At 32.7% G+C, this 11,898-nt stretch overlaps 1 protein-coding gene and 1 pseudogene across 2 annotated transcripts; one reads left to right on the top strand and one right to left on the bottom strand.

Annotated features, from left to right (window-relative positions):
* Positions 1 to 40: 40 nt before the first annotated feature.
* On the bottom strand, positions 41 to 8,149 carry LOC146932183 (fe(II)/2-oxoglutarate-dependent dioxygenase 4-like). The gene is made up of 3 exons (XM_085703818.1): positions 7,617 to 8,149; positions 651 to 3,685; positions 41 to 476 (listed from the first exon to the last, which is right to left on the bottom strand). The coding sequence occupies exons 2-3, from the start codon at positions 1,446 to 1,448 to the stop codon at positions 219 to 221; spliced, it is 1,056 nt and encodes a 351-aa protein (XP_085559944.1). The 5' UTR covers positions 1,449 to 3,685; positions 7,617 to 8,149; the 3' UTR covers positions 41 to 218.
* On the top strand, positions 3,963 to 7,289 carry LOC146932184 (zinc finger BED domain-containing protein RICESLEEPER 2-like; annotated as a pseudogene). Its single transcript, XR_015006971.1, has 4 exons — positions 3,963 to 4,120; positions 4,663 to 5,924; positions 6,071 to 6,816; positions 6,916 to 7,289. The product of XR_015006971.1 is annotated as a zinc finger BED domain-containing protein RICESLEEPER 2-like (transcript).
* Positions 8,150 to 11,898: the final 3,749 nt, after the last annotated feature.

Raw genomic sequence — 11,898 nt, forward strand, 5'->3', positions numbered from 1 at the left:
TGAAGGCCAGTATCAATTCAATGTTTGAGATCAAACATAATGAACGGTATTAACTGTAAATTTTCTTTTATTCCGAGATAAAATTCTTACATAATGCAAACTAGTAATTTTAATAGCAAATTTGATTGCAGCCACTCACTCATTTCAGAAACAGTGATCAATCTTTGGTTGTGTGTACATGAGCTAAGTGATACATTTATTAAATAAACTATCTTTCTCTAAGGCAGCTTATAATGATAAATTTGAAGATTCTCCTCATCTTGTTTCTTGAAATTGCCGTGTAATCTGTGGACAAAAAACTTACCCCATTTATATGGCTTATATTTTGGAGGGTTTTGCTTATTTGTAAGCTCCTCCAAAGGCTTGATTTCAGCATCATGTCCTGGATTGAAGAAGAATGGAATGGAAAACCTCTCTTTCTCCTTGTTCACCATTACTCTATGCTCCACACTCTCATAGGCATCATTACTCCAAACCTACAACAATAAACCCAAGTCTCTCGTTAAAGCATTTAGGAGTTAGGACGTCCCAGTGCACCAAGGGGGGTGTATTGAATTAGGATTAAACTTCTATGAATTTGAACACATTTTTGTATAAATGCATCAATTAAAAAGGAAGGGATGGATATCAAATAGGCCAAATTAAATTACCTGAATAATATCACAAACGTTGATAATGTAAGCATCTGAGGTAGGTTTCACAAGAACCCACTCTTGTGATGTTTTGTGCTTCACTTCAAGTCCTCCAACCTCATCTTGTGCCAGAATAGTTAAGGCACCAGCATCCTTGTGTCGTCCAACGCCAAGAGCTAAGTGAGGGTAAGGGCATGGAGGATAATGGTTGAATCTAATAAAGCTAGTGTGATCTTTGAAGAACTCTTCAAATCTCTTTGCTTCAACTCCTAAGCTCAGAGCTATTAGCTCAAGCAACTTGAAGGCCAGCTTTTCCATCTCTTCATTATACTCTTCAATTATAGCCCTGAAGTGTGAAGGGTATTGTGGGGATGGATTAGACCATTGAATAACTCGATCATCATTTTCATCAGAATTCAGAGGAACCAAAGTGGGATCGTTGGCGAGAAAATCAAACACTTCTTTCCAGTCTCTAACATTCTTGGTATGCTCTGTATCATAATAACCAGTTGGATTGATTTCATCTCTAGCAACTTTCCTTTTCTCCTCCAAACTTTGAGCAAAGAACAATCTAGAAGCTTCCTCAAGTCTCTGCCTTAGACTCAAAGGGACTCCATGGTTTGTAACTTGAAAGAACCCCCACTCTTTGCATGCACTACCAATTTCCTTCACTAAGCTTTCAATGGCAGATTGATCTTGAACTTCATGGTGGAGTATTGGTGAGATGTCAATTACGGGAATTCCTTTGGCTTCAATGATGGACAGTTTTGGTCTGTGCTCTAGCTCTTGAACGAAAGCAGGATCAACTTCTCCCATGTTGATGTTGCTCTGTTTCGTTTCTTGCGTTTCTCTTGTTTAAAAGGTTGTTTTTAAAGTGACAAAAAAAAAATGTAGGAAAATTTGTAAGAGCAAAACCAGTATTACCGGCTTATATACATTGAATCTAGACTAGTTTTAGAGCATATATATGTGACTTTTCTCTCGTGCTTATTGTGAAAAATATAAACAGAAGTTAATTTTATTACTTTCCTAAAAAAGAATATCAGCTTAGCATTGACCAAATCAAATATTAACAATTAATAATATAATAACGGTAGTAATCTCACTTAATGCAATCATATCTCATATATACCGTAGTTGTTTAGCATTAGTTACATGTCACTAACAATACATGATATCATTGAATAAATGATGTATATGAATGTGGTGTATATGGTTTATAATATAGACCACATACATTATTTATTCAATAAAATGAATAAGTGGGGTGTTAATGGTTCAAACTCCAACACATACATATTACAATGTATTGTTTCTATCAACCGAGTAATGCTAATAAGAACAATAAATCTTTATTTATAATTGAGATCAACGTGAATATTTAAGTACTCGTACATTAAGAAATGTTGATATGTTCATTTGATCTTGAATGAAACTATTCTTGGTCGGTTTTTATTTACCTCGCGATCAAACTTCAGATAACTAGGACTCGTTTCCCTCGAAACCAGAGGGGTTAACACAAACAAAAAAAAAATTAGGGACTTTTTTTCCTTCCAATGGATACTTTTTCTTTCGGGATATGGGTACTTATAAATATGGATGGAGAAAATATATTGGTTTTGATTTCTATAAAAGTTTGTATAATTTTTATAGAGTTTAATTAGTATAATATGTCAGTGTACAATTCTTTTACGCATGTTTTGCCACTTCAATTAATTAATATGACAACTCATGTTTTTTTTTATTCATTAACTCATCATTAGATGCATCTGTAAAACAATTTTACACTAAACTAAAGAGAATACTAATTAAATTTATTTTTTATATTGAGTTGTACCAAACAAAAATATAAGCGTTGGAATACTTTTTTCTTTATTTTGTCATAAATTGTAAATGTTGAAATTTATAGACAACAAGAATTTCACCAAAAGATACAAGCAACCAGAAATAGGGGTGTGCATGGGCCGGTTTGGGTTGGGTTTGACCAAACCCAAGACCCAAAACAATAGGGTGCTCCGGTTTGGATGAGGTAAAATAACCACCCGTTACACTATTGAACCGGTTTGGGCAAACCCACTAATTTTTAGTTTGGGTTGGGTAGTGGATTATCCAAATTTCTATATTGCAATTTTCAATAATCTTATACTTGAGTTAGGATCCTCTCCGTTTAAACTTGAGCGTTGCTTTTGATTGTTAGGTGTCTCATCTCCATCTTTTACACATCATTGAATTTAAGAAAGAAAAAACTACACATGTTATTTTTGTACCCGACAATAGAACAAAATGTCATTTCATATGAACTTAACATAAGTTATTTTTTGAGAAATAATATTTGAACATCCATTTAGTGACAACTTTTGCAACAACTTTCTCTCTCATACTCACATTATTTTTTACTTTATCTCTATATTGTTATGGTTTCCGTGCCAATACCACTTTTTCCTTTCTAAAGTATGGTTGTCAAATAAGTTGTCACAAAATTGATTGTTCAAATAACACTCCTCTTATTTTTTTTAGTTAAAGCTAGTATGTCATGTTTAGTAAACTTAGTTAGAAACGATTAATTCTGCAAAACACATTGAGCATCGACAACGAAACACTCATTTTGCGTGTTTAAGTGGGACATGTTTATGTGCATCACAAATTTTATAATTTTTTTAATGTCAATATTTAATAAGCATCTGATCTCTTTAACTAAGCACCTCAAAAAGAATCACTCAATAGCTCCATAAAAAACTCTAAATCGTTAAATTTAAATAAATCTCATTAATTTTAGTACAATTTATTTAGAGATACTCACAAAAAAGTGAAGAGATGGGAGAGAGAGGGATGTCACAGCGACCATTTTATACAAATATCCAATTTATTCACTCCACAATGAATGTGTCTATTTATCATGGTGTTAAATAAGTGAAGCACACTTGGATATGAGTAAAATTATGTTTATTTCCAATTTATTCACTCTACAATGAGTGTGCCCATTTTATTTTCCATTTTCACACCTATAATAGTTTTTTATTTTTATCATTATAATTATGTTTAGTTTTTCATCCCTACCAGTAGGGTTGGGAATAGGCTAGGCCGGCCTACAGGGGCCTACGACCTGGCCTGGCCTGGCCTATTTATTAAAAAGGCCAGGCTAAGGCTTTTTAAAAAGCCTATTTAATAAAACAGGCCAGGCTTAGGCTTTGAAAAAAGCCTGTTAAGCCTGATAGGCCGGACTATTTATACCATAAGTTAAGCCTAATAGGCCTAATTATTATAATATAATATATATCAATAAAAAATCATTCCCAATTCCCATTGGCCGCTAAAAAATATCAATCCCAATATAAATAGAAATAATTTTTTATTGAGAGTCACATAAGTCAGACTCATATCAAACAAACGAAACGACAAACCCTATTCCTTTGGCTTCTCTTGAGCACCGTCGCGGCCGCCGTATCACCTGTTGAATCGCTGCTGCTTGCTGCTACCTTATCGATCAGGTTTGAATCCTATTCCTTTGGCTTCTCTTATATTTCTATTTTCCATTTCCCTTTCTATCTATTTTTAGATTAATTTCAGATTCTCATATAGTTTTTCATTAATCTGTAACAAACGTTTAAAAAACTAAAATAACGATGGATTAAAATTCTCATATTGATTTTCTGAGAACACTGAAACAAACGTTGATGAATGAATGAACGTGAAAACTGAATAAGAAATGAAGGTTTCGATTTATATTGCATCAGGGTATAGAGTCCTCTTTCTCTCTGTTCATGGGTCGATGAACGACTCTCTCTCTCTCTCTCTCTCTCTCTCTCTCTCTCTCTCTCTCTCTCTCTCTCTCTCTCTCTCTCTCTCTCTCTCTCTCTCTTTCTATTCATGGGTCGATGATTCATGGGTCTTGTTTTAGTGATTTTAATCCCTTGTATTGAATCATTTTCATTAGACTGATATACAAGGCAATAAGCAGAAACTAATAAAATTGATTAATAGTTTTCTACTTAATATAACACATTTTCATTAATGTTTTTACCATGTACAGCAAATGTCTTCTCAAGCAAATGAAGAACCAACTCAAGCAGGAGCAGACACAACTCAAGCAGAAGCAAATGCAACCCAAGAAGAAGAAACTCAAGCTGAACCAATTGTTGGGAGAAAGAGGAAAAAAACAAGTGTAATTTGGAAAGATTTCGATGAAAAGGAAATTACTAAAGGTGTGTTTAGAGCTGTTTGTAAACACTGCAAAGCACAATATACTACTGGGACGGTAGGAGCCAGCACAAGTCAAATGAAACGACATCTTTTAAGTTGCACAGCCAAGAAATTGCAAGATGCTACTGAAAAGAGACAAGCTGCTATTCCATTTAAGCGTGTGAGTTCAGGTAACCCCTTTCTTACTTCTGGTGTTGGATACTCTAATGAAAGGATGAGGGAAATAATTGCAACTGCTGTAATGGTTCATGAATATCCTTTTAATGTTGTTGAGGATGATGTTTGGATGTGGGCATTTGAATTTTCAAATCCTGAGTTTCGCAAGGTTACTCATAAAACAACAAGAAGTGATTGTTTGAAACTATTCGAGAATGAGAAAAAAAATCTTAAAGAAACAGTTGGAAAGTGTGAGCAAGATTAGTTTAACAACAGATATGTGGAAATCTAGCCATCAAGTAGTTGAATATATGGTTATCACAGGACATTTCATTGATGCGGGATGGAATCTTCAGAAAAGAGTTTTGAGTTTTGTGAAAGTGCCTGCACCAAGACGTGGTATTGACGTGGCTGATGCTATTCATAAATGTTTGAAAACTTGGGGGATTGAAAGTAAAATATTTACAGTATCTGTTGATAATGCTGCTTACAATGATTTGTGCTTGAAATATCTTAGGGATAATATATCGCTGAGTAGAAAGTTAATCCTTAATGGTGATTTGTTTCATGTTAGGTGTTGTGCGCATATTTTGAATTTGTTAGTGCAGGACGGCCTTAGTAAAATTAAGGATATCATTTTTAATATTCGAGAGAGTGTCAAATATGTTAACCACAACGATGCAAGGCTAAAGAACTTTTGTGATCTGGTTGAGCAAAAAGGTTTGAAAGAAAGGAAACTCGTCATCGATTGTCCTACAAGATGGAATTCAATCTTCAATATGTTGTCAACCGCTTTGAAATTTAAAATTGTATTTTCAGTCTACAAAGAAAAAGAGCCTCACTATGATCATGCCCCTTCATCTGAAGAATGGGACAAAGTTGAGAAAGTGTGTAAACTGCTCGAAGTGTTTAATTCTGCTACTCATGTGATCTCAGGTAGTTTCTCAACTATTTAATTTTTGTACTTTATTACTCTTAGAAATGTTTAATGTAACTAGTGTTTAATATAACTATTTTTGTACTTTATTACTCTTAGAAATGTTTAATATAACTAGTGTTTAATATAACTATTTTGAATGTAGGTAGTGAGTATCCGACTGCAAATTTGTATTTGCCTGAGGTCTGGAGGGTGAAGCATGTACTTGATATGGCAGATGAAGATGAAGATCTCTTTATGAGAGAAATGGCAAAACCAATGAAAAAGAAGTTTGACAAATACTGGGGGGACTGTAATTTGTTGATGGCTATAGCTAGTGTTTTAGATCCTAGGTGCAAATTTCACAGTGTTTGTATATGTTTTCCCAAGATATATAAATCCAAGGAAGTTTCTGATGAGAATATAGAGAAGGTTAGGCGTTCCTTGGAATTATTATATGATGAGTATGTGGCCTTATCTTTGGAAGAGTCTTATTTGATGCCTGATGTTAATTTGGATTGTGATAATCCATCTTCCTCTCAAACAAATGTTAAAAATGCCACTGGAATTGATGAAATGTTACAAACCATTCGGGAGCAAGAAGCCATTTCTCCCACGAAGTCAGAATTGCAAGATTATCTTGATCAAGGTGTTCATGTTGTTCCTAACTCTGAATCCTTTAGTGCTTTGGACTGGTGGAGGAACAACAGCATGAAATATACGATCTTGTCTAAGATGGCTGCTGATATACTAGCTATTCCAATCTCAACTGTTGCATCTGAGTCCACATTCAGTGCTGGAGGTAGAGTTATCGATGAATTTCGCTCTAGATTAAATGAAGAATCTGTTGAAGCTCTCATTTGTGGTGGTGATTGGTTCCGTCATAAGTATGGTGTGAAGAACAAATCAAAGGTTATTCTTTGTCATGATATTTTACTAATATTTATTCATATATTCATATGGTATTGTTTAGTCCAATAACTAAAGTATTTTTTTCTTTTGGTTCCCAAGGTTGATAAAGATGAGATACAAATCAACTTGAAGATTTGATATCAACTTGCTGACTTGTGTGATATGTTGAATTATGCTGACTTTTGCTACACCTTGAAGATTTGATATCATTTTGGTGGTCTATGTACATGGAGCTGACTATGAGTGATATGTTGACATGCTGACTTTTGCTACACTTTTGAGTTTTGACTAAGACCATGTGACTATGAGTCTATGACTAATGAGTGTCACTCTATCACTCATTTCTTTTTTTGTTTTCTCATATCAAGCACTTTATGAAATCATACGATTTTCTATTTTTTTGGTGAATTGTACTCAAATGGTTGATAAATATTGATGAGTACTAACGAAAGATTATTATTATTAGCTCTAAATTCATTGTGATTTGTTGTTTTGTTGTTATAGGCTTTTAAACAGCCTTTTATGTTGTTAAAATTTGTTTTTAGTAAAATAGATTTTTAAGTAGGCTTTAAGGCCTGTTTTGTCTATTTAGTTGGTAAAATGAACTCTTTGATGACCTTAATGTTAAATAGGCTTTAAAGTAGGCTTTCAGGCCAGGCCAGGCTTTTTAATAGGCCAGGCCAGGCCAGGAAAAACGGCCTATGATAGGCCATAGGCCAGGCCTAGGCTTGTATAATTTTTCGTAGGCCAGGCTCAGGCCTTTCAAAGCCTGGCCTGGCCTGGCCTATTCCCAACCCTACCTACCAGGTGGTAGCCACCCGTTCGATGTTTATGTAACATTGATGATGTGTCAATTCGATGCCATGTGGCACCAAAAACTAACGTGTACTTTCATGTCAGCATGCCACACCATCAAATTTGGGTGGAAAAATGACATCAAATACTAAAACATTGGAAATTTTAAATTACATGGACAAAATCTTAAAAATTGATTTCAAGGGACTTAAATCAAAATGTTGACATATTCCAGGGAACAAAAGCATAAATTACCCTTCTTTTCGTTGGATTGGAATTCTCTCCATTGAAAATTCTCTTAAGTTTTCTCATGTGGAATCTCAACCATCAATCATGAGAGAGAAAGTGATAATTAAATTATAATGATAAGTGGTTATTGTATTTTAATAGTGGAGATTGAAAATGGAGAAAACTTGAGAAAATTTTCAATGGAGAGGATCCAAATCCCTTTTCGTTCGAAGAAAAGAGATAAAATGTGTAATGTTCATAATGAGCACTAGTAATTTTAATAGCAAATTTAATCGCAGCCACTCACTCATTTCAAAAACATTGTCTAGAATTAATATTTGACTAGTTTGGACACCCGTGCCAAGCACGGGCTAGAATTTCGCCATATTTGAAAGAAATAATATTGTGATGTATCAAGTGTCAATTAAAGACGAACCTTGAATAACAGAGTGAAAGTCCATCAACAAATAAGTGAAAAAAATTCATATGCTCAAGCCTTAAAATTTTGGATGAAAATGTGAGGTTATCACTTGTGTGATTTCTCTTTCTTTAATGTGTTGATCCACACCAGTGTTGGCTTCTCCAAAAGGTCTGATGATGGTATCATATCCCGATTCAACATTGTGGGGGAGCGGGAGTGGGTCTTGGTGGTGGATCATGTACATAGATAGTAGATGTTGAAGAAACATATAAATGAGATGACACATATACCTAATGTCTTAAGGCTTTGGTGGGAGATGTAATATCAATCTCACTTGGATGGTTGTTCTTAGTCTAATGTGATGATACATCATAATGCAGGCTCCCACGAAAGTTCTAACATTATGATGATTTGTTTGTTTGTCATTTGTTTATATTTTTTTATCTTAAATTTTAATTTTTGAATGTCATTTGCTTTCATGCAGTTTTTTATTCGACCTTTATTATTTTAAATTTAACCAACTTTTTTTTTGACAAAATTTCTACACTTTTGTTATTTGGTGGGATGTGAGGGTGTTCAAAACCGAACCAATCCAATAGAAAAACCGCAAACCGAACCAACTCAAACCGAAACCGCAAAAAACCGCATTTGGTTCGGATGTATTTGAATCATTTTTCTACTCAACCGCATGGTTTGGTTTGGTTTGCGGTTTTTATCTTACCAACCAAACCAATCCAAATCAAACCGCAACATATGAAAAACACTAATTAAATATATGTTACCTAAACCAATACTCAAATAAACTCAATGGACAAATTTATAAAATGACATATATTTTCTCTTGTTAAGTTAATTCTTTGCTTTTTATTTCAAAAATGTATTTATGTCCTATTTGAACTTTTAAAAAACGACAAAATCTTCGTTTTTTTTTATTTCTTACAAAATAAGATTACTTTTGTCCACATTTTTAATTTGATTTATGCAGTTGTGAACATTGTTGAATAAAATAAAATTGTAATGTTAGATGAAATTTAAAACATTGTTGGTAACATTAACGAAAATATGTTGCGTTTTAACTTTTTAACTTGATTTTAATATCGGAAAAAAAATTGAATTGTCTCGAAAATACCGCACCAGCCGATCCAACCCAAACCGCATTGATTTGGTTTGGTTTGGTTCGGATTGTATTTTAAAAGTCAACCGAACCAAACCAAACCGCATGCATTTTTATTTTGCGGTTCGGATGACTTTTAGCCTCAAAACCGAACCAAACCGCACCGCGAACACCCCTAGATGTGACAATGATATTTTTTTGATGTGTTCTGATGTGTTTATCAAATACATGTTTGTTAGACATTTTTTATTGATGTGACATTTTTATAAAATACATGTTTATAAAACACACTTATTAGTTTTTTTCCCTTATCATTTCTCTCATGCTCAAATTCCTTTTTCATCTTCTTTCTTTTTCTAATTTGTTGTCTCTCTTCTAGTGAAAGAAAGGAACAAAAATGTATCTCTATGAAACCACTACTAACCCATATTTTCTACAATATTGTGTCTCTCGCCTTATTTGACTATCTCACCAGATCATAGACGCATAAAGTCTCACAGTTACAAAGTGATGTATGTTAATGTGCCATGTGTGAAACTACCATCAACCCATAATTTTTACTATATTGTTTCTTCGTCTCACCTTATTTGGCTATGTCACCAGATCACAGACGCAGAGTGTCACAAATTTAAAAGAGATGTGTTAATGTGTCAATTATGACTATGTTAATGTGTCAATTATGGCTTACATTTCCACATATGATCCAAGAATAGGTGTTGAGAAATATGTAAGTGAAGTGACCAATATACATAATGTTGTAGTGTTTTGGATGATGATTTGGCGTCAATTTCACTTGTGTGGTTGCTCTTAGTCTAATGTGCGATCCAACCCATTGTAGGCTAATGAGCAATCCAACCCGTGATGATTACCTTCACGATTACTATTATCTTTTTGATAATAAGAATAATAATACATAATAAAAGAGAGTGAAGATCTATTTTAGCCCATAAAAAAACTGGGTTATCCAATTTATTCCCAAACACAAAAACTTTATTCAATTATAAAAAGTAATTGGAACTTTTGTCAAAACAAAAACAAAAAATGAACATTTAAGTCTTTGAAGTTGTGAAAATATAATTATGATTAGTTGTTGTTGTTGAGTAACTAATGAAATCATAATTATATTTTAAAAAATTAATGTTACATTAATAATGAATAGTTTTCGGTCGAAACTGTTGACAAAATAGAAAGCTTCCAATCGAAATGGAATTTTTTTTAACATCACTAATGTAATATTATTTAAGCTATCAATATTTAAGATTCAAATTATAGAATATTATTTAAGCCATCAATTTTTTAACTAATTTTATATTCACTTTTAAAAATAATATTAATATTTCAAAATTATTTTAAAGCAAATTATAATTTTGAGATATTATTACTTGACAAAAAAATTGAAAAATTATTAAAATTATATAAAATAATATATTTTTAAAAGAATGCGAATAATTATGCTAAACTTTTTTACACTTATTTAACATCTTATTTTATCTTTATATCTGTCTTTTTGTAAATCACCAACTTATCAATATCTATCACTTCACTCTTTATTTCTTTCTCTCTTTAGTGGTTGGTTGAGGTTTGGGTGTCCAATAATCATTTTCGTTTAATATATTGTGCAAGTGTAAAGCAAAAAGGAAAAATAATCAAGAGAAAAGAAGGTAAAAATAATTGAAAATTCTACTTCTTGATCCACAAATTCCACTTCAATTGAAAATTGAACCCACCAACATAGTCAAATTTACAACATACATTTCTATGTAAGAAAATAAAAAAGTGGCTCGTCAATATAGGCTGCTTGTTGTGTGTTTTAAATTAGTTTTGAGGCAACAACCCATCGATTTAAAATTAAAATTACATGCAGTTTAGATCGTTTTGTGTAGATTTTGTGTGGTTTTCTGTTTTTTTTATCACATGTGTGGTTTTATTCTAGATTGGTTTGGATTTGAGTACCCCATAACTCGTCATTAGTGAAACAATCTGTGGAATTTGAGTACCCATAGCTCGGTTTGGACTTGAGTACCCATAGCTCGTCATTAAAAGAATGAAATTTCACTAAGAGAAACAATTCGAGAATGAACACACCCATCATGATCAAGTTTAATTCAAATCATTTTTTATTAACCTTTTTTTCTTTTATAATATTGTTGCACATGAAGCATTTCCATCACATCTTAAAAAATAAAATGTAACAAATGATAAAATCAAACTGATACCATCAAATTACACAAATCAAACTCAATGTTTGAAAATTTATGTTTATTGATCAATCAAAAAGATATAAATAAATATAGATATATTATTTATAATTAAAAATTAACTATAATAATAAAAAAAATATTACAAATGCATAAAAATGCATTTGTCATCATCGTGTCTAGCTAGTGAGAATGGAAGCTTGAAGTTTGATACATCAAGAACAAACCAAAGGTGAACAATACAAACCACACTCTATGATTCTGTCAACGAATTAATCTCGTAAATTAAACCAATTTTTGGTTTTGGAGCCTTTGAAAAAAATGAG

The sequence above is a fragment of the Medicago sativa genome, chromosome 4, assembly GCF_051527215.1.
Source record: "Medicago sativa cultivar Bolivia chromosome 4, Bolivia_mono, whole genome shotgun sequence".
Lineage (NCBI taxonomy): Eukaryota > Viridiplantae > Streptophyta > Magnoliopsida > Fabales > Fabaceae > Medicago > Medicago sativa.

What these genes read in the sequence shown, in the direction of transcription:
- LOC146932183 (XM_085703818.1), bottom strand. Translation starts at nt 1,448, where the DNA reads ATGGGAGAAGTTGATCCTGCTTTCGTTCAAGAGCTAGAGCACAGACCA. An exon ending in ACGTTTGTGATATTATTCAG is followed by an intron (nt 477 to 650) that starts GTAATTTAATTT and finishes TTATTGTTGTAG; the next exon opens with GTTTGGAGTAATGATGCCTA.